General features: G+C 43.2%; 1 protein-coding gene across 1 annotated transcript; it reads left to right on the forward strand.

Annotated features, from left to right (window-relative positions):
• The first annotated feature begins 1,348 nt into the window (after positions 1-1,348).
• LOC307255900 (rapamycin-insensitive companion of mTOR-like) lies at positions 1,349-22,949 on the forward strand. The gene is made up of 37 exons (XM_080034721.1): positions 1,349-1,424; positions 1,550-1,597; positions 2,781-2,878; positions 4,951-5,015; positions 5,308-5,439; positions 5,615-5,678; positions 6,713-6,839; positions 6,943-7,112; positions 7,509-7,576; positions 8,027-8,094; positions 8,215-8,297; positions 8,725-8,812; positions 9,112-9,202; positions 9,314-9,380; positions 9,522-9,602; positions 9,771-9,871; positions 10,053-10,218; positions 10,688-10,789; positions 10,886-10,932; positions 11,053-11,188; positions 11,286-11,485; positions 11,584-11,710; positions 12,229-12,393; positions 12,858-12,934; positions 13,056-13,134; positions 13,272-13,381; positions 13,470-13,557; positions 13,689-13,781; positions 13,877-13,983; positions 14,581-14,810; positions 14,970-16,050; positions 18,770-19,029; positions 19,140-19,349; positions 19,484-19,636; positions 20,111-20,234; positions 20,338-20,476; positions 21,146-22,949. The coding sequence occupies exons 1-37, from the start codon at positions 1,376-1,378 to the stop codon at positions 21,224-21,226; spliced, it is 5,175 nt and encodes a 1,724-aa protein (XP_079890847.1). The 5' UTR covers positions 1,349-1,375; the 3' UTR covers positions 21,227-22,949.
• The last annotated feature ends 442 nt before the right edge of the window (positions 22,950-23,391 follow it).

A 23,391-nucleotide genomic window follows, 5' to 3' on the forward strand; every position in this document is an offset into this window, starting at 1 on the left:
CACAGTCCCTTCCTGTCAGGGTTAGAGATAAGAGCTTGCAATGGTGCAACATGACTTCAACACCTCAACGTTTCCTCCCTACACCCATGTGAAAATTTGGTATAATGTCCAAGGTGTGACTTTGAGAATAATAAATGAAAAAAAACTTAATGTAATCAATTTATAGAATTAAGCTGTGGTCATGCATTTGAAAACAAAGGGCTACAATCTTTGTATGCTCCAAAAATACATACTGTTTGGTACATACCTGTACATAGTTTTCATTCACACAAGGGCCCTTTGCAGACACAAACATAAATAAAGCATAGGTTTTATCTCACTTCGGCTTTCTTGTTTTTGAAATAGTCTGGAGGATAATGTTTATGAGGAAAATGGATTATTAAGGCACAAGGTTGTACTCCTAGTATTTGTTTTGAATGGACGGGTCTGTTTGGGGCATTTGTACTGTAGATCTAGCATGGGTTCATTTAAAGTAGATGCTAACAATATGAGAGCCAATAGAGGTCAGTATTTTGCCCCAAAAATGACAATGACTTAGAGTAAAATTAATTATAAATACCAATACAATTGTATGTGTATATAATTCAACAGTATATATTTTATCATTTAGTTTAATAGATTAATACAGCCGTTAGATCTGCTTCAACCACACCACAAACTGCACCCTCATAATGCTTCTTCTCTTTTCCGAGTTTTTCCTCTGCCATAACTAATCATAGATGTTGGTAAATATGCCAGCATTTATTCAAAAATGTTTGGTACTTAGGCCTACTGTACAAATTTATGTGGGGGTCGGGGCACTATTGTGTTCCAAACTTAGTCTCTGCTCCCACAAATTCAGCTTTTCATAACTGACATCCAGCATCTTCCACTGCCTTTTGACAGGTAGCCTACTAATGTCATTGGTGTCAGAATGAGCTGTAATGTCTGTTGGGTAGATATGATTCTTATTTAACACAGGTGTATTTATTATGATGATGACATCAAAGAAGAAGATATGTTGTGGTTGCTCAAAATAGGATATTAACAACAAACCAGCTGGGAAATAACTAAATGTAGGCTACTTAGCCGTTGATACAATTTTTAGGAAGTAGGCTAATTCATAATTTTGACCTCTATTTTAAATTATGATAAATCTGGGTTGAGAAGTATGCACTGTCTTGCTGTTGAATACCTCCCTCTTTGCCAGGTTCAGAGGATGTTTTCATCCCTGATGATTAGATTAGAGGGGGTTTCGGGGGATTAAGGAGGAGCCATCTGATCTCAGGTCTGTGGGTGGGAGGTCTACTGCGGCTGTGTCACGACAACCCCTCCGGCAGTCGGTCTTCTCGCGAGACGCCGCGAAGTTTCCGGTGTTGTGTATGTTCCTGGAAACATGGCGGCCAGCTTCCGCGGCCGTCCTATCCGGAGTCTTCGGATGCGAGGTAAGCGTGTGGAACTCGATGGAGTGTTAGCTGCGATAGCGGCATGTTGCAAAAATACATGTTATGAGGCACGTAATGGCCTTGGCGTGACCTCCCTCCTTGTCCGCGGTGTGTGTTTGTGACAGGTCGGAATGACAGCGGGGAGGAGAACGTACCGCTGGATCTGAGCAGAGGTGAGCTTCATCACAGCACCGTCAGAGCCATTATTGTTCAAAATGGATGGGGAGCTGTTCTGCAAACACCGGCCTTGTGGAGTGAAATCCCCTTTAGTCAGTGCACCTGGCCTGCCATTGCTGTTGGTACACCGTCAGCATTCCCTTTCTGTTTCTTCTAATAACATTGCTAACGATATCATAATAACAGGCGGCAGCGAGCTAACCAACTAGCTGAGTTAGCGTTAGTTAGCAGCCACGGCTAACCAGCTATGACGACGCTCTGTTGTTTTTGATTGGTGTGAGTGGGCAAGAAAGCCTGTTATTTAGCCGACCGATAGTAAAAGCTGTAGTCATGCTTGGTCACCGCTAGCCGTGTGATAAATTGGCTTTCAATACTGCTAGCTGAGTAGCATTCAGAAGGCACAGGGGACGCAGGGTGGGTTTTTTCTCCTCGGTGGTTATCTGATACACAGCTGTACAGCCTGGTTACATTTACCCCATCATCAGCAGCACAGCAAACCAGTTTGTTTACATCCGTCTCAGTTAGTGGTACCCAGGCACCGGCTGGTTTTAGTCCAACCATGTAAATCGTCGACTAATTTGTCCCTGAATTGGCACATGAATGCAGCATGTAAGGCCAAGGCGTTTCATCATAGATTTGCAAAACAACTATGTAAAGGATTATGGTCATGTTTAATTTAGGCCTGTGCTTTATTACAGGATGGCCGTGTGCAGTGCCACACAATGTTTTTTACTATCCTCAGAAAACCATGTGCCCAAGAGTCCAAGATATCGAAGCCCAACATTCTCATGCAAAGTTTGTTTTTGCTTGCAAATTATATTCTTACATGGGACATATGTTCTAACTAGCCCACGTCCAGAAAGTAATGTGTGTAATTCAATAAGACAGTGTTCTCATAGTTTCCTGCGGTGTGGTTTGAAAGTCATCTATATTCTAAGATTTTTGAGTTACAGTAAGCGCCTAATAGTTGAAAGGAACTGAAAAAACTAAAAAACTTCCCCTTGAGTCTTTCTTTTCCTGTATAGACATTGTTTTGACTGTACACAGTAAATTAGTTTGACCAGCTAAACCAACTTCCTTCCTGCAACACATCAATTACGGTTCATTGAGCGATGTTATGGCAATATGGCTTAATGGTTGTCTTGGTTACATTGCATTTCCTTCCCTGTTCTCCTCCAGAACCATCAGAAAACTTCCGTGAAATCCTTCAAAATGTGGCCAAACCGCATGGGGTCAGTAACATGCGAAAGCTGGGCCACCTGAACAACTTCATAAAGGTAACGCTGTGAAAATAATTATGTTTTTCCTCACCACACCTTCATTTTTCATTAAAGCATTGACAACACTGAGAATCAGTGAAGCTCCAAAGTTGCTAGGTTGTTATCAAATCCAATTTTCTCACTAAAGTGTGTGTTCAGGAGAAGGGAAGCCTAAAACAGTCATGATCATGGATAGTAGGAGGCATCAGAACAGAGGTCTAAAATGAAGATTCCAAACTCAATAACTGGCCTGTGACTGTCCCACTTATCAGAAGCTGATTAGTTTCAGAGCATACGAATGATGGACTAGTGACCTCCTCTGTTTTCTCTACCTTCCATCCAACACATACTTGCATAATCTCCAGCCTTCCTGTTATTTTGCACAGGATTTAGCTAGACTGACAATGACTTGCAAAACAAAATGTGAGAGGGGAAACGTGTTTTCAGCTCATTGCTTATGCTAACTAGCAACTCGATTTAAAAAAAAAAAAAATGAATAAAAAAAAAAAGTAAAACATCCATTCAAACAGCTTTCCAATTCACCATCCCTGGCCAGTGATTCCTGCTTAGACAGTTGCTGATTCTTGCTGAGCGAGCTGCTGCCCTAAAGCTACTTTGACTGTCTGTCGGTGGCATGTTTTGACCGTTCGCTTTGAGGCCGTGTGCAGCTGGCACCGTTGCAGGCTGCGTGTGGGCCTAAGTTGCCTCTCTATAATCCGTCTGTACACCTAACTCTCTTGGTTACAACTGACAGGAGGGTAATAACGTGTGTGTCTGTTAGAGCACCATGCCTCTGATTCCTTATAAGGGTCTTAGGACAGTGAGGGTGACCTAATATCCCCCCCAACCCCCTCCAAAGAGTGTCACATGCCCCTCTCCCCATCTCCTCTCCAATCCGCCTGCCTGCATGGTGTCTGACATCACAGCTGGTTTAAAACAAACCTCAGCTCAGAAAGTCTAAATGTTTCAATCAATATTATCAAACACTTGTCGAATTCCAAGCTTTAGACATAATACTAAGTAATATTAAAGTATATAATTGTGATTAAAGCAGCTTTACCACCAACCCCATCCGACATCCCTTCTCCATCTAGTTATTTACCATCTGCGGATTATGCCGGTGGAGATTTCCATCCATCTTTAACAAGGTAGTTGAATTCACTCCCGTGCTAGTGCTTATCAGGATAAGCAAGGGTAGATTGAACTACTTTGATTGAGTAGCATTGACTTGTTGTTCGTGCTGAGGGGCCAATAAGAAAGGTGACAACTCCATAACGGCAACATCCTTTGTCCAAGGAGGTATTTCAGACTGTGCTGTTGCTAGCTGTGGCTTGCCAGTTGGCAACTTTTGCTGAAGGTTTTCATAATGGTTTTTAAAATGAGCTTTTGTGTGTACATACAATTTGAATCTTGTATACAGCAGCTGTGTGTTGGCCTCCAGGAATTAGATTTACAGTCGGACCTGTGTGTTGACGGAATTGTTAAACGTGGCAATTCATGCTAGAAACAGGAATCCACTGCCAGTGGGTTACAAAAAGCAGGAGCATTTATGAATGGAAAGAAAACAACAGTTAATTAGTCAACCTATTGCTTATTTTCTGTTATCACCCTCTTCATTCATGTGAACACCAACTGTATATGTGCATGCTCTCATAAACAACAAATGATGGAGGTGGTACGTGCCAACACCTACTACTGGACCTGTGAATGTGTTGCCCCAACGCTTTTGTAATTATAACCTCCCGCTAGCACCAGTGAAAGCACAACATTATCCAGTCACGATTCACCTACTACAGAGCAGTCAGCATGTAACAGACAAGTGGAAAAATACAACAAACACACCTGCATGGCCTCTGCAGCAGCCTGCAGCAAAGTGTTGTGCTGTTTGTTAGTTTGGATAGTCACTTAATTTGATGCAGGTAAAGGATGGAATAATTTTGGAGTCACTGAACTCCCTTATAAACACCTTAGAGGCCCTAGCGCCACAATAATGCCTGCTTACTGTTATCTAAGAAAACATGTTAATTGTTTATGTTTATTTTAGATATCAATTCATTCCTAATTTTTTTTCTCCGTCTCTGTCTTGATAGCTGCTATGCAACATTAACCACCGTGAGGAAAACTTTGGGTATACATACGAAGAAATCATCGTTTGGTAAGTACCAACCAGTAATTACCAATTGTACATAGTTTTTTATCCACACTGTTTCCTATTCACGGGTTTGTTATTTATGCAGATGAGGGGAAACATTTCAATGTCAGAGCCGTTGGTTAGTCAGTTGGGATGTTAAGCATTTGGAACATTCATTTGAGGAGTTTCAATTGAAAATCAGCAGGAATCAGAGAAATGTTCCTGTTTGTGAAATAATAATGGGGAAAAAAAAGAATTTGCAGTATGTCTAAGATTTGGAACCCATCTATAAGTGTTTGATTTGCTTCCTCCCCAGTCTGCGACTTGCTCTTCTAAATGAGGCTAAGGAAGTGCGAGCCGCAGGGTTGCGGTCACTCCGCTACCTCATCAAAGACACCGTTGTTCTGCAGAAGGTCCTCAGGCTACAGGTGGACTATTTGGTAGCCAGGTGAGAACTTGCGTTGACCGTACCTGTCAGTCAGAAAAGTGCTGTCTGGCTGAAAAGTATTACTTTTTTCACGACAAGTCCTTTGAAATGCTGTGCTTCAATCACACCTGTTTTTCCTTTCCATGAATTTTTCTAGAAAAACAACATAACTAATTGTGCTTGTGTGCCTGTTTAGATGCATTGACATCCAGCAGAGCAATGAGGGGGAGAGGACTCAGGCTCTCAGACTAGTCCGAAAGGTAAGATAATGTTTAATTCTCATTTTCTATTTATTTTCCTCCACAGCAGTTTTTTTTTCTCCATTTAGATAGAGCCAATGTCGTATTGCTGCTGTACTCTGCCCCCACTGCTCAGTCCTAGTGCCACCACAAAAACCGTTGTGTCAGTGTGTGGATGGTGTGCACGAATGCTCTGCAGGCAAGGTTATTTATAGCTCCTTCTGTAGTTTACTGTAAACCCTCTTCACACATACACACTCACACTCTTAGAGTCAGGGTCTGGTTTCAGGGAAGGACTATTGGCCATCCTGCCATTAAGACAACGGCTGTGTTCCTTCCAGGAGATAGAGTCGGATCTCCTATCGTGAAACACATTCTTTTGATTTCTTCTTGAATTGTAAATTCTGACATAAACGACCTTCAGAATATGTTCATATGTTTTTGCCTTTCAGGGCTCCAGACTAACATTTTCATTGTTTGCACCAGTGCGCTTAACATTTTCATTTAGGTGCACCCAATATTAAATTTTCAGCGTTTACCATTTTGTCAGTTCCCATAGCCATAGGTAATCCTTATCTCATTTAAATCACAAGATTTGACGACATAACAAACTTAATTTTCGTGTTTTTTTTTAGTGCTTTAAAAACAAATATTAAATATCTCCTCACAATCCTTGCGTGTGTGTGTGTGTGTGTGTGTGTGTGTGTGTGTGTGTGTGTGTGTGTGTGTGTGTGTGTGTGTGTGTGTGTGTGTGTGTGTGTGTGTGTGTGTGTGTGTGTGTGTGTGTGTGTGTGTGTGTGTGTGTGTGTGTGTGTGTGTGTGTGTGTGTGTGTTGAAAAGAAATCTGGTGTTTTACACAGCCTAGGCTAATGGTAAACTGATGTGTAAACAAAGGGTATGTAAACAAAGGTGCCAACATTTGAGGCACACTGGTGCAACCAATGCAGTCATTAGGTCGCACTCCACAGATCTTTAGGCGCATGTTCGACCATGATAGTCGCCCTGTTCCCTCTTGTTGGATGATTTATGTTGTCCTCCTCTCCCTCCCTCTACAGATTATCACCGTCAATGCGATGCTCTTTCCCACCTCTATTGCAAACTCTCTTATTGCGGTGGGCACTGATGGACTACAGGAGCGAGACCGCATGGTGCGCGCAGCCATCGCCATCGTTTGTGAGCTAGGTGAGTAGCCCTTCGGAAGGTTTGACAGAAATACTTTTGGTCGTTATGGAGAAAAATAAAAAGCCTCTAATATCTATTTGGGGCGTGTCTGTTTCCTATGTAGCACTGAAGAACCCAGAGGTGGTGGCCAAACGGGGAGGCCTCACCACCATCCTGAAGAGTGTGATTGACTGTCAGCTGAGTCGCATCAACGAAGCTCTGATCACCACTGTCCTCCATCTACTCAACCATCCGCGGACCCGTCAGTATGTGCGCGTTGACGTCGAACTGGAGGTACACACACACACACACACACACACACACACACACACACACACACACACACACTATCAGTATAGCGATATTAGTTCAAGGGATGCTGCTGGTGTACTGGGAGTCATTCAAGTCAGGATTAGCAGCGGTTGGTTTCCTGTGCCTTTCCCATGGAGCTTACAGTAATCAGTTACAGCTTTTCTCCAAAGCCTCACTGTCTGTAAATAGACACCTGGGACATCTCATCACCACAGTCACACAATGTCCACCTTGATGTCATATGAGATCTAAAGCAGGTTAACTATTACCGCGAGACGTTTGAGAAATGCTTCCACCTCACTTTCAAGAACTAATGAAAGAGCTCTGAAGTTGTGTTTTGTACTCACCCTTCTTTTGTGTGTGTGATCCCTCCTCCAGCAAATCCTCGCCCCATTCACAGACTTTCACTACCGTCACAACGCAGACACGAGTGAAGGGCAACTCAAGTGAGTGTGTGTGTGTGTGTGTGTGCGGGGGGTGTCAAGAGTGTCACAGTAGAAACAAAAAGACACTGTTCTCACAATTCCCTCTTGTTTACCATTGTTGTGTTCCTATATATTGGTAACATCATGCATTGAGAAAGTCCAGGGCTTGTATAGTGTTACTGTGATATGGGCTGCTTGACTACAGCATAACCAGCCTGAGGAGGTGTTAGACAATCCTCTGAAAGGTTTGCATTATATATAAAATAAAATAAAATAATAAAGATCTTATTGATTCTCCTTTACCCCTTTGACATTTTGTTTTTGATTTACTTCTTGTGGTGTAGTTTGTTCCTTTTTGAAATGCTTTTTTATTTTATTTTTGTTATACCTCACAGTGATCATAATGACATGATGTGTATGGAACATGGTGTCCTGTTTTTTTCCTAATTTGTGCGTGTTTTTTTCTGGCAGGGAGGACAGAGAGTCCCGTTTCTTGTCGAGTAGAATGGCCATAGTGGCAGCTTTTCGCTCCTGGTCTGGTAAGTACTTAGATGTAGTACTAAATGTAGTTATTCTATGACAATTGTAACAAAAAATTTTTTTTTATATTACTTGTCCTTTGCTGTTGAATGTTACTTAATGTCTCTTTCTTTACTCAGGGATTATCAACCTATGCAAGGCTGGAAATTCTGGAATCCAATCCTTAATTGGCTTACTCTGCATACCAAATATGGAGGTTAGGGTGAGTATTGAAACGGCTGCCTAATTTATATACAGTATAACCTGGTTGTCAAACTCCTCCGCTACACCTCGTGCTGGCAATGACAAAAGCCATATTGCCCTGTCTTTTTTTTTATAAGATAGAGTTTTTCAAATTAAAAAAGAAAAAGCCAAATCCTATTTTTAAGGTGGGCTCTGGTTGGAGTCATCGGAGTATCAGAGCACAGAGTGAGACATACTCCCAGGCAGCCATGGCACAGATAGATCTAATCACATATTATCACTCCGTCTCCTGTGGATTTAGAGAAAAACTAGGGCTACCCTCGAGAGCAACTTGTGCTCCAGAAGTAACATTGAGATATTTTAAGTGCTCCTTTTGAGTGCTGGCAAATGTAGCTGGTGCTGTATATGATGTGTATCTGATTGCTCTAATATCATTTGCCCTGCAGAAAGGCTTGTTGGAGGTGTTATATGAGATATTCAGGCTCCCTTTGCCCATTGTAACACAAGACTTCACGGAAGCTCTTCTAAGTGTTGGTGAGTAAACACATCTTTTTTTCAGGGTTCATTTCCATACTTCCTATATCTTGTACACACTATCCGGGTAGCTAGAAATGTTTTTCATGTAACTGCAGTTTGGCAAAGAGAGTTTGTCAGGCCTGGCCTTTGTACTCGTATAATCCAAAGTAAATCTGTATTTCTCTCTCTCACACACACACACACACACACACACACACACACACACACACACACACACACACACACACACACGTCACACATCGCACATCACACATCACACACACACTCACGCTACGCTCCGCTCTGAACTTCCTTAGACCCCGCAAGGTTCCAGGACACCTGGAGACTGTCGGATGGGTTTGTTGCTGCTGAGGCCAAAGTCATCCTGCCACATCGGGCCCGCTCTAGGTGAGAGAATAGAAATGGAAAACGTTGAATTAAATTTCTACTATAGCGACTGTCTGTCCAGTGTATACATGAACCATGAAATGATTTCTTCCTCTGTGTTGGCTTCATTAGGCCTGATCTGATGGACAACTACCTGGCATTTGTTCTCTCTGCTTTCATCACCAGTGGACTATTAGAAGTGAGCAGATTTTTTTTTATTTAGGGCTATCATCACACATCATACATTCTCTGATAGCAGTGCATGTGTGCCACAATTGTTAAAACTGTTTTTGATTGTTGCCAATTAAGCACATATTCCTCTCTTATCTCTATCAAACAGGGTCTGGTTGAAGTTGTGACCAGTAGCGATGATCAGCTTGCCATTAGAGCCACCATCCTCTTGGGAGAACTGCTACACATGGTAATATTAAAAATGCGGCATAGTATCTCTGACCAACATTGTATAGTCTCTCACACTACTACCTGGCACACTCAATGGGAAACTACAATTTCTAATTATTTGGGTTATTGTGATTCTTAAACTAAATGCATCTTTTCTCTTTCCTCCACCTGCTGCTCTATTGTCTAGGCAAACACCATCCTTCCGCATTATCACAGTCACCACCTGCACTGCCTCCCCACCCTCATCAACATGGCTGCCTCCTTTGACATCGAACTGCAGAAAAGACAGTGAGTACACGCAGACATTGATATTGAGTCCTAATATTTATAAATTATTTACCAGTATCTACTGCACCTCTTTTTATAGTCTCAAAATACACTGCATTTACATCTTAACGTACTGATCAGTATTGCTCTTGTGACAGTGAATACAGCACAAAAAAGCCAAACATGTGTATGCTTGTTCCAGTCGGGCGAGCGCAGCAGTCAACAATCTGAAGCGTTTCCACGAGAAGAAGAAGAAAGGTTTGAAGCCACACAGTCTGTACCTGGACCACATCATCCGCAAGTCTCAGTCTTCACATAGCCGCAGAGAGACCCACTCGCGTTCCCACAGGGACATCTATGTCATTAAGGTAAATATGAACATGCTTTCCAGATTGTACTTTTTTCTTTTGGAAGTGTAGCTACTCTCAGTGCCTCAGCAACATTTAAGGTACCGGTAGTTAAAAGGGTTCAATTTAGGGACATGTGCGTATTTGCCTTCGTATCCACAGTTGATATTGGGTGCACGTTTGTGTGTTCAGTCCAAAAGTCTGGGCTGTGTTAGCTTTGCAAAAACACTGATAGGAGGGGAGGGGGTGGTCAGCTTCCATCACAAATGAAAAAAGGAAAACCCTTTCCACCCCCACATGTTCTATTTTGATAGAAAGAAAACTTGCCCCATAGAGTGACCAGGACAGATGTATTGTTTGGGCCAATGTTAAGCAGATGGATTAAAAAAAAAATTAGATTAATAAAATTGTTGGAAAGCTATCACATGCTTTTTATTTGTCCTCTAATTGTTTACCTTGTCAAATCAATGTTTTCTTTGTCTGTGTTCAGGACACAGAAGATGCACTGATGATGAATCTGAGAGACAGTCAAATTCTCAACCACAAGCAGAACCTGGAGTGGAACTGGTTGCTTATTGCCACCATTCTAAAGGTCAGGCTGTTCTCATGTAACATCACACTACTTGTCACTGTCAATATTCTTTTTTCCCTCCTGTCTAATGTTTAAATGCATTTTTCTCTCTCCCAGTGGCCAAATGTAAACCTCAGGAACAACAAAGATGAACATATGCACAGGTAGGTAGATGCTCCTTTAGTATCATCAAAAGCCCCATTGTAACATTCAAATAGTTTGACACCCTTTTTTCTGACATCTTTGTTTTTTTTTAATACTTCTTTGTGTTCTGTGCAATGCAGGTTTGTGCGGAGGCTGCTGTACTTTTACAAGCCCAGCAGTAAGTTGTACGCAGGGCTGCCGTTGGATCACACAAAGGCCAGACAACTCACTGTGGTCGGCTGTCAGTTTGTGGAGTTCCTCATGGACTCTGACGAGGTTAGAGAAATGTGCACATACTGAAAAAACACAGATTCTGATTTGACCTTTTCAGCACATGTTTCTAACTCCTGTCTGCCCTCTCTTATGTGATCAGGACGGCCAGGTTTACCTAGAGGACCTGGTGAAGGACATGGTGTCATGGCTGTCCTCGTCCTCAGGGCTGAAGCCTGAGCGCTCTCTGCAGAGTAACGGCCTCCTCACCACACTCAGCCAACACTACTTCCTCTTCCTGGGGACACTCTCTGCACACCCACAGGGAGTCAAACTGCTGGAGAAATGTGGCCTGTTTCAGTGGTGAGTGCACTCACTTTATTTATTTATATTTATCATTTATTTGTAATGTTTGTTTCAGTGAACTGACTCGTTTTCCCTTTGTCTTCTGTCATTTACAGCCTGCTGAATCTATCCTCTGTGAAGAACCAGGATGCTGTGCTGAAACTGGCTGTATCCACACTGGACTACAGCAGAGACGGTCTGGCCAGAGTGATCCTCTCCAAGATCCTCACTGCTGCTACTGATGTAAGACATGATATTCAAACACCAAAATGTCTATAAAGTGGTAATGGGCAAAACAGTGCAGTTTCACAAGTTGCTAGCTTGATGTAAAGCATTGGACCCTTAGTCATTACATAGAAATTCATATTACTACCAAAAATGTAATTATTCTCTGGCCCAGGTGTATGGAACTCCTTCCCCCAAACACATTTCAAACTGCACCGACCTCCCCAACATACAATCCACTTCTCAAACCTTTTTAAGAATGCTTTTGATTTATTATTAAAATACCTGCATGTCATGTTTATATCCTTAAGTGATGCCTATGTAAAGTCTTTGAGTATCCTGAAAAAACTCTATACAATTACAATGTATTATCATTATCATATTGGGGGATTTGGTTGTCACATTTTTCATCTATCACCAAAAAAATAAAATCTAAGTTACATTGGAAATAACTGCATTATTACTGCACATGCCAGTAACATCCTAATGACCCCCACCCCTCTATCTCCCACAATGCACCTTGTCCTACTGAGCAGCTGTGCAGGTTGTACGCCACCAAACACCTGCGTGTGCTGCTGCGTGCCAGTGTGGAGTTCTTCAGTAGCTGGGGCATGGAGCTGCTGGTCACTCAGCTCCACGACCACAGCAAGGCTGTGTCTATGGAGGCCCTGGACATACTGGACGAGGCCTGCGAGGACAAGGTGACTGCTTTGAGAAAAAAATAAACACATACAAACCAAGGCCCGAAGAGATGTTTGTCAGATAAGGGTACATTAAAGGTGCTACGAGGAACTTTGAAATATTTCTGAAACAGTCTTGTTTTTTCCTCTGATGATCATAAATGACATGTAACAGCAAACAAGACCATCAGTGCAAAGGATGCTTTTGAATAGATAGATAGCGTCTTAATGCCTTTGTCATGGGTACTCTCACCGACAGCTGGTGTAGTAAAAACACTACCGCTTTTGTCCGAAGGGGGTGCAAGAATGAACAAAAACTGATAGTTCCTCGGAGCACCTTTTTTAAGTAGTGTCACTGGATATTTGAAATACTAATGTGTTGAAAGGGCAGTTAGAGTGGTTTGATAGTGTTTGCATAACAGTGGTGTTGTATACCTGGCCGTTCCTGTTGTCTGACTCTGTATAATGTGCTGGTTCACACACAGGCCAACCTCCATGCTCTGATCCAGCTCAAACCAGCTCTGTCCCACCTGGGAGACAAGGGCCTCCTGCTGCTGCTCAGGTGTGTGTTTTACCACAACAATACACTGTTCACAAGACACCATGCAAAGCAAATGATATGTTCCTACGTCCTGTAGCCTTTTATATTCCTTCCTAAATACACTGTTGTTTGTGCTTTTTAGATTCCTGTCCATTCCTAAAGGTTTCTCCTACCTCAATGAGAGGGGTTACGTCAGCAAACAGCTGGATAAATGGCAGAAGGTATTATCATTGTTTCCATTATTTATACAATCCACTCAGTCATATTTCATTTGCCTGTGATACTGTAATAGAACCACACACTAATTGAGGTCACTTATCGAGTCCCTCTTTAACCTAAATGCCTTTGTGGATGGCAGGAATACAACCTAAAGTATGTGGACCTGATAGAGGAGCAGCTGAACGAAGCACTAACAACCTACCGCAAACCTGTTGATGGAGACAACTATGTCCGACGCAGCAACCAAAGGTGAGACGCTGGAGTTGTGTCAGGATACACTGGACAAACAGGAAACAGTGCAGACGTTGAGCCTAATTCCTCTGTTTTGTGTCTCCAGGTTACAAAGACCAAACGTCTATCTCCCTGTGCACTTGTATGGCCAGCTGGTCCACGATAAGACTGGCTGTCATCTATTGGAGGCTCAGGTAACTGCTGTAGTTTATTTCTAGCCTGTGGGCACCTTCAACATTCTACATTCTTTGCTCTGGGGAGTAGTGGTGTGTGCACATTTAGCAGCCTTCCCTCCTAATGCCTGTGTTTCTCTGTGTGTCTCCAGAGTGTGGTTCCTGACCTCAGCTACACGGTTCGCTCCCCGATGCTGGACACCTGGGAGGGCATTAAACAGCTGAAGGCTGCTCTCTGGGCTCTGGTTTGTATTTCTTAATACCAATGTATGTCCCCTCAGTTACAGTTATGTTAAGAGTCATGGATCTGATTGTGTGTGTGTGTGTGTTTCCCTTGCAGGGCAACATTGGCTCTTCAAACTGGGGTCTGAATCTCCTGCAGGAGGAGAATGTCATTCCTGACATCCTCACGTTGGCTCAGCACTGCGAGGTGCTGTCAGTACGAGGGTAAGCTTATTATTTGATCAGGAATAGATCATGTTAAACTGGTGTTCACCCAGATGTGATGTCCCCATGCATCAAAGAGCTGCTTTGTTTTCTCCTACAATAACATTATCTTACAAGTAAACAAGGTTTTCTGTTGTTGAGGACAGAACACTTTATAATTGTATATACTGAACAGTATAATACAAAAAATTAAAGTGAGTTGCTTATTATGGTGTAGTTAAGCAAGCCTCCAAGGTCTTTAAAACATTTTCAAATTTCACCTAGATATCTGGATTTTATTTTTTTAAATTAAATCTTATATATATTGTATATATTTGTTTTAAGTTATTTTTCTATTTAATACCAACTTTGCTATCCAAGTACTCTGGTTCCTCCAGTGGTAACAATATATCTTAGGTGCTCAAACTATTGTGAACTGACACGTACGCTGCCCCTCATTATTTACAGAAGGAAGGACTTTTATCTTTTATTCAGCTACATTCTATTAGTCCTGTTGATGTGACACATCTCTCCAGCAAAACAAATCAAGCATTGGAACATATTGAAGTACATAATCAATTAACAGGACATATGATGTGTTTACTCTCCCACCCACAGGACATGTGTTTATGTGCTGGGTGTGATCTCCAAGACCAGGCAGGGTTGCGAGGTGTTGAAGCAGTATGGTTGGGATGCCGTCAGACACAGTCGCAGGACGCTGTGGCCTGTCACTCCAGAAGAGGTGGATGCACAGCTGACCGCTGAACTGTCCTCAGTACCGAGCACACTCAGTCTGAACTCTGAATCCACCAGCTCACGACACAACAGTGAGAGTGAGTCTCAGCCAAGTAAGTAGGACTTATTCTGACTATGGTTTATTTGTAAGCACTGGGAAAGACTACTAGTTGTATTTACAATGTTTACCATCGTGGTAACCATGTATGTTTGATATATACATTTTGGTAGATATGTGTTTGTGTTCTTATTCCACTTCTTGATCTCTTTAGACATGTACATCCTGGACGATGACAAGTGTGATATTCTGGATCAGTCGGACGAGGCCTCTTTCTATCTACACTCCAAACCAATCAAGGATCGCAGCCCCTTCACCATCCTGGCCTCCACGCGCTTTGTCCGCACTCGCTTCCTCAACTCGCTGTCCCTCCCCAGCAAGAAGCTGCGCTCCAGCAGCGACCCCAAGACTCCCACGGGCTCACGCACCCCTACTGAACTCAAGGGGATGAGGCGGAACAGGACGGTGACGGAGCCCTCTGTGTATAGCCCCAACCAGGGAGACGTATTCACCTCTGTGTTCAACGGCAGAGGAATGCCCAAGAGTCCCACGGTCAGCCTGGAGACCTCCTTTGTGGGCACCAGGGGCGGTTCTGAGGAGCAGCTTGTGGAAGGCAGGCTGGCCCGGGGAGGAGGAGGCTCAGCCCTGGGACTCAGTGGTCTGGCAGAGCAGCCCAGCAGGGAGAGGGAGCAGAGCAGCAGAGAGCGTCTGGCGGGAGGAGACGGGGGATCCTCGTCTAGTGGAGGTAACGTGGTAGTGGGCGGCGGAGGTACTCAGTTTAAAAGCCGCAGCCAGAGCTTTAACACGGACACCACCACAAGTGGCATCAGTTCCATGAGCTCCAGCCCCTCCAGGGAGACCGTGGGAAACCCTGAGCATCCCGACCAGGAACCGGACTCCTCCGACTGCGTGAGCCTCAACACGGTGGTATCGGCCAAGACTGTGAAAACGCTCAACTCCCTCTCCCCGCAGGCTCAGACCAACCACATGAACTCTTCCAAGTCCCCTAGCGTCTCTCTGGTACCGCCCGGCTCCTCGCACACTCTGCCCCGCCGAGCCCAGTCCCTCAAGTCTCCTTCAGTCACCACCATCAAGAGCCTGGCCGACTGTAGCTTCATGTACACCAGCCAGCGGGACGCGCTGGGCTATGCTACACTCAGGAGGCTGCAGCAGCAGAGGATACACCCCTCTCTGTCTCACAGTGAAGCTCTGGCTTCACCGGCCAAAGACGTGCTGTTCACTGACACCATCACTATGAAGACCGGGAGCCTGGACTCCAGATTAACGCCTCGCAGGTAAATCAATCAGGGACAATATGACAGAAAGCAGACGCTGTCAGCTGAATGAATTGTTCCTATGTTTTCATTAATCTTTTGTTTAATTTTTTGCTAATTTGTTGTGACAAGAGTCTTGGCTTTGCCAGGTGTGTGTGTGTGTGTGTGTGTGTGTGTGTGTGTGTGTGTGTGTGTGTGTGTGTGTGTGTGTGTGTATATATGATTTTGTGCACCTTTTGCTGTGTCTGTCAGGTTATCAGACAGGAGGGGGACCTGTCCAGAGCCCAGCAGTGTTAGTCCATTGCGCAGGCTGTCCAGAACACTTGTACCGCGGTGGGTGGACCACCCAGTGTCCTCCCTAGTACAGATGTAGCCTCTATCACAGACCCACAGTTTTTTGCCAGTGTTTTGACTCTTGTAGTCCCGTAGTATGAGTTTGCCCCATGTCGATTGGTCAGTTTGTGGTCGTTTCCTCTTCATAGAGCTGTAAGTTACTGTATGTATAACCATCACACATTTAGAGATAAGTGCGTCGGTGTGTAAATGCGTTTGTTATAATGTTACCATATGAAATTAATTTTCAATGTAAAGCCCCACAATAGTTTTTGTCATAATTTGTTGTCGTCGCAAGAAGTGAAAGTTGTGTGTATGCAAGACAGACCGTCATTTGTGCTACTGTAACTTAAGCATTATTTATTTTTTTAAGATTATTTTTTGAATTTTCAAGGCTTAATTGACAGTGCAGAGATGAAATGGGGCAGAGAGGGAATGACATGTAGAGAACTGACCACGGGTAGGATTCAAACCCGGGTCTGCTGCGAGGCCTGAGCCTCGAGGGGGACGCTCTAACCACTACACCACGAGTGTCCCCCCCTTAAGAAGTTATTTTGGCAATAACATCTGTGTGATTGTGTGCACCTTGTGCTGTGTCTGTCAGGTTATCAGACAGGAGGGGGACCTGTCTAGAGCCCAGCAGTGGTAGTCCATTGCGCAGGCTGTCCAGAACACTTGTACCGCGGTGGGTGGACCACCCAGTGTCCTCCCTAGTACAGATGTAGCCTCTATCACAGACCCAGTGTTTTTTGCCAGTGTTTTGACTCTTGTAGTCCCGTAGTATGAGTTTGCCCCATGTCGATTGGTCAGTTTGTGGTTGTTTCCTCTTCATAGAGCTGTAAGTTACTGTATGTATAACCATCACACATTTAGAGATAAGTGCTTCGGTGTGTAAATGTGTTGGTTATAATGTTACCATATGAAATTAATTTTCATTGTAAAGACCCACAATAGTTTGTCATAATTTGTTGTCGCGAGAATTGCAAGTTGTGTGTGTATACAAATAAGCTAAACAGACCTTCATTTGTGCTACTGTAACTTAAGCAGTTCATTTGGCAATAACACCTGTGTGTTGTGTATGATTGTGTGCACCTTGTGCTGTGTCTGTCAGGATATCAGACAGGAGGGGCACCTCTCCAGAGCCCAACAGCTTTAGTCCATACCGAAGGCTGTCCAGAACACTTGTACCGCGGTGGGTGGATTACCCAGTGTCCTCCCTAGTACAGATATAGCTTTTAGCACAGACCCACTGTTTTTTTGCCAGTGATTTGACTCCTGTCTATTGGTCAGTTTGTGTCAGTTTGTTCCCTCTTCATAGAGCTGTAAGCCTTCCTGGAAGTATAAACAGCACACATTTATAGTGATAAGTGTAACTGTGTACATGTGGCCATTAGTAGACGAGTGGAAAAGTACTCATCGTTGTTATTTGATAATAACTTCAAATTTAAAGGTGATAGATTTACAGTCACTGCATTTATATCCCTTTTTGTAGAAATAATAAGGAGGAAATATTATGCTGTGAAGTCTTTTCCTGATCAATGGTTTGGTCAGTTTTCAGACAGCCATAGTCAAAGAGTGTTTGCAGTCTAAATCATTTTGATTGAATTAACTTGACTCTACAAAACCTCAGAAAAAAGTCAAGTGGATCGCTACGGGGACAATATGACATAAAGCAGGGCAGACTGTTATAGCTGAATGTAACATAAATCTGGTTATTTTTTATCATTTGTTGTGGTAATAATTGAAAGTTGTGTGCAAATATATGCAAAAAGACCTTAATTTGTGCTGCCATAGCTTAAGCAATAATCTTGGCTATGCCAGGTGTGTGTTTGTGTGTGTGTGATTTTGTGCACCTTGTGCTGTGTCTGTCAGGTTATCAGACAGGAGGGGGACCTGTCCAGAGCCCACAGGCCTTAGTCCATACCGCAGGCTGTCCAGAACACTCGTACCGCGGTGGGTGGACCACCCAGTGTCCTCCCTAGTACAGATGTAGCTTCTAGCACCCATCCAAACAGATTCCCTACTGCTTTTACTTTAGTAGCAACTACAGCTATTTGCTCCCAGTTTTCGTTGCCAGTGCTTTGACTCCTCGTAGTATTTTACAAGCAGATATTGATGATAACTGTGTGCTTTGTTTAGTGTATCTTAAAGCTATGCTACTGTGATGGTTGCTCCTCCTGCTGTGAGTTTACCTGTTACTGCTGCCCTGATAGCTCCTTACAGTACATTGAGCTTTAGAGGCCATTGTGATCCCGACTACCTTCTCGCTCTCTGTTCACTTGTGTCACCGTGTCTGTGTCTCTCTCTTATCTCAACACTTTTTCACTCACTTCTCATTCGTTCCTTCCCCTTGTCCCAGTCTCTCCCCCCGAGTCCTCTCACGCTCCTCTCCTCTCTCCCTCCCTAGGTTCCTGAAGGCCCTGAGCTTTGCCTCTCTGGATAAAGAGGAGCTGCTCAGTCCCATCAACCAAAGCACGCTGCACCGCTGCTCCTCGGTGCGCTCCATGGTCTCCAGCGCCACCTACGGCTGCAACGACGACTACATCGGCCTGGCTCTGCCCATGGACATCAACGACATGTTCCACATCAGAGACTCCGCCTACTTTCAGCAGAGGATCAGCCCGCCGTCCGAAGAGCGCAAACGCTTCCTCTTTGACGACGGAGATGGTAACTCCAGGATTTATATGATAAATGACATCACAGAAAATGTGAGAGGAAAAAGGTTTTATGAAACAGTCACATTTGTTTGTGCTAACCCACATTGTTTCCATATGTAGGGGACCGCCCTTCTGTTCCAGTGCTGAAGACGCAGTTCAGTATCACTGAGCTGATTGTGTGCCGAGGTGACAGCCAGAACCACACGGTGGGCTCCGATGAGACAGGACTGCAGGACCACACTGATGAAAACTGCCTCTACTGTGTAGGGGCCATCGTCCTGGGATACCCCTTACAGCCACAGAACAACAACACGACACACCCACGGACAGGTGAGCACACACGGACACAGACGCGTACTCACACACTCACTCACACACTCACAATCACACCCACACACACACACATACTCAGTCATGATTTTTAATCAGCACAGCCTGTAACGAATTATCTTTTTTTCTGACAGAGTATGTGGACTTCCCATCATGGGGAGGGCAGAGCGGCCATCGCTTGGAGGTGATGCCTCAGTCTAAGTTCTCAGGCGTGTCGGGCTGTAGCGACGCCGCCGTGTCACAGGGCTCGGTCTGTAGCACGCCCACACCTGCTGACATTGTCATAGGTTAGTCCACAGATTAGCACAACCTGCAGGGATGTGTGTCTTTACAGAAGAAATCCAAAAACGTATTGACTTTGTGAAGCTCCCTTTTCGTTGTCTTATTGTTGCACTTAGAGCTGCTGTGAAATGTGTTAAATTCTCATTCGTTTTTTCCATGAAAACAACATTTCAGTACAACATTAGTTGGACTTCAAACATGAATTTATTTTAAATGTATTAATGTGTTTTATAAGAGTTACTTGATCAGGATTGGCACCAATTACAATGATTTACAGACAATTAGACATTGACTTGACAGAACTATAAGATCCAATCAAATGTTTCTACATCAAATTTAAAAAACACTTGAGTATTGGTAGAATTATATAAGCACAGACTTATAGTGAACATGATGGGATGATGGGAATGGAATTAAGTAAAGGCGATGCGCTGCTTATTTTTTGTGTGCTGAATATTGAATATGTGTCCCTTTTTAAGGTGGCAAGTCATTGTCAGAAGACGGCCCAGCCTCCCGGGTGCTGCTGAGGAAGGAGGTGCTCCGTCTCATCATCAACCTCAGCTCCTCTGTGGGAACCAAAGGCCACGAAACAGGACTACTGACGTAAAGCTCTCACTCCTCCTTATTCTCCAGACATTTATTTTTTTCAGATGTATTGCAGATTTTTTTTTAAAGCCCCTGTTTAATTTCTCCCTCTCCCCCTTAGGATAAAGGAGAAGTTTCCCTATGCGTTTGACGACATCTGCCTGTACTCTGAAGTCTCTAACCTCTTAGCCAACTGTATGTTCCGCCTGACCTCCCGACGTTTCATACAGGAACTTTTCCAGGACGTGCTATTCATGCCAGTAAGACCTTATACCACCCCCTCCCCATACACTTCACTTCCATTAACGTTACATCTTCACGTTTACTATACAATGTTCACACACACACACACACACACACACACACACACACACACACACACATAATGTTTATATGAAAAGGCACACTCAACACCTTCCCTTATAGTGTTTCTTTCAATTTCTATTCATCCAATGTAATGTTTATTACATTTTATTTAGCTTTTGATCTAATTTAATTTAATCAACTTCACTTTAAAGGCATAGTTACTATGCAAAGCTCCACCCAAGCTCCTCCCTGCTACTTAACGGGGCACAGAGCAGAGCCGGTTTAGCTTTGGATAGCTCAGTGGCTAACACACTGATATGTACTGTATGTCTTAACTGGAAAGACAGTGTCCTCCCTCCCTCCGGCTAGCTCCCGTTTGATTTGTGTTGTTGTTTGATGATTTTATTGTGTGTATATATGAGTATGTGTATTTATCTAATTGTATACGTGTTTTTTGCTAAGTATGTATTTATTTGATTTGTACTTGCTCCTATGTATTTTATGTCAAAGCACTTTGAGCTATATAAATAAAAATATTATTATTATTATTATTATTATTATTAGTATTATTATTATTATTATTATTAAGTGTGACATTCCCTTTTTTGCCCCCTCTTTTTCAGATGTACGAGGAAGCGGAGGCCATCCTGACGAAGCAACCAAAACCTGTTGAAGAGGACGTGGACCCCCCTGCAGAGTCCTGATCCCCCTCTCCCCAACGTGTTCCCTGCACAGCCCCCCCGGTCCCACCGCCCTACAAACATGGAAAACAACGACTGAGAGAACCTTTGATACGGCCATAAGGATTGGGGGAGGCATCTGGCATGTTTCTGTTGCTCATAACAGACTGCCGTAGCTCAAGGAAGAGGAAGAGTTGGTCATCATCGCTCGGCCTTTCTTCTGGCAAACACAAGCTGGAAACGAAGGACTTCAGTTTCTGCAAACAAAGTTTAACCCCACGCGCCTAATGCTGTTCCAGACCTTTTTTTTTTTTTTACGGGAAATAATGGGGAGCAGTTTAACCAAATACTGCTTTCAGATTTTCCTGAGCAACACTCAATAATACATCGACATAATGTTTAAGGACAAGCCGGATCATTAAGACTCATGTTGTGTGTTTAAGAGATGACTAAACAGAAAAAATAAATAAACTGGGGGGGGGGGGAATTCCTCTCAACATTTCATCTCTTTCCAGAGGTTGTGTTTTTTCTGTAATGAAATGAATAAGGCATGTTGTTGTGTCTACCCAGTGATTCCTCAAACCCTGCGTTCTTCTCTCCTTTATGAAACAAAACACTACAAAGGGAGGTCCTGCTTGGTTTTTTTCAAAACGTATGTGGATCATCCCTAGTTCATATCCCATCTCCTGACCTGTGATCTGTTCTAGCCAGATGATGTGCTTCTGCTTCTCTTTGCCTCACCACTTTTCCACAACCTGTAGCCTCTTGTCAGCACGGACAGCCAATTCCTTTTTTTCTATTTCTTGTTATCTCAGACAATCAACACATCACTAGTATTGTACTAACTAAAGCACTATATATGCCACCCTTACACAGTACACGAGGAGAATAGCATGTCATTTCATGCTAGTTTATGCCATCCCTTAACTTGTTTTTAGGACCTTATTTAAATGTTTTCTTTTTCTTCAGCCATCGCATTATAAGTAAGCTTCTCAGGAGGAGGAGGGCGAGTTATCTGTAGATTGATACATTACAGATTTAGTACCAAACTCTGCTCACCAATGTTGTTCCAAAACCTGCATAAAGCCCAGCAACTAAACCCAACTCTTTGCCTTCTTACCTCTGTGCTTCACTTCCACTGCATGTGCAACAAAGCATGGCAAAGCTGTAATGTCAACTTAACGTGTTTCTTGCTTGTAAGACTTTTTTTTTTTAAAGAGAAAAATAACTTAAAAGGTTGTCATTACATGCTGCCATCTCATCGTAGGAATATAATGACCCCTGAATCTGTTTCTACAATGCAATATCACTGTCTGTCATTGGCTAAGATGGTGGAGGAGAGGGGGTTGGTGCGGTGACTTAATGATTTGTAAAAAAAAAAAAGGTTTCCAGGGAAACGGGGATCTCTGTTTCCATTGGCTTGTTTTTTTCCGCTATAATGCTGCTACACAAATGGACTCATAGAGAGATGATTCATAGATCAGCTGAGTGATGTCAGATCTGATCTATTTATTATATGTCTGTACCACAGAGTGAGCTCGACCAGAGAAGAAAAAAAAGGTTATTTATATTTTTTCCTCAAGACTGTATTATAATTTAAAAAACATTTTTTTTCCTTTTTTTTTTTTCTTTTTGCCTGAATCGTGGTTTCCCTTGTATAATGTGTACAGTATGTTTTGGGGGGCATTGATGACCTAAAGAAACATACAATCCTATCAAAGGGATGCATTGTTAATAAAACAAAACATTTGAAATACCCAAAATGTTTGACACTGTTTTCATTTATTTTCATTTGTAACTTAAATCTGAATTTACTTGTGTACTGGGCATGTCTATGTCCTGTCAGGTATGCCATGTACAATGGGTCGTGGTGTGTATTGTCATGTACTGTACTGTGGCTGTGATACTACTGCAATAGATGCAGGAACGTTGAATATCATAATTCCAGTATTTCTAATTCCTAAATGTAGGCACATAAACTGTGGTATTGCTCAAGTTATATTGTCAGATTTAATGTTGAGACTTGCTCCAACCAAGACAAAGTGGGTAAACTGAGAGAAACTGTGTGGGATCTAAAGGCCAAGTGAATAGTGGTGATATGTAGACCAGGATGCCCCCAAACAAAACCCCATCCAGGAAACTAGTGTGGCTGAAGTAAAAATGTGAAGGCTCGGCACAGTATAGCTCAT

Source organism: Ammodytes marinus (assembly GCF_949987685.1).
Source record: "Ammodytes marinus genome assembly, chromosome: 2".
In the NCBI taxonomy this organism is placed as follows: Eukaryota; Metazoa; Chordata; class Actinopteri; order Uranoscopiformes; family Ammodytidae; genus Ammodytes; species Ammodytes marinus.

Excerpts from the sequence above, each read along its gene's own strand:
- LOC307255900 (XM_080034721.1), top strand. The coding sequence starts at position 1,376 with ATGGCGGCCAGCTTCCGCGGCCGTCCTATCCGGAGTCTTCGGATGCGA. Across the intron at positions 11,486-11,583 it reads AAATGTGGCCTGTTTCAGTG|CCTGCTGAATCTATCCTCTG; the intron begins GTGAGTGCACTC and ends TGTCATTTACAG. Across the intron at positions 12,394-12,857 it reads ACGAGGCCTGCGAGGACAAG|GCCAACCTCCATGCTCTGAT; the intron begins GTGACTGCTTTG and ends GTTCACACACAG.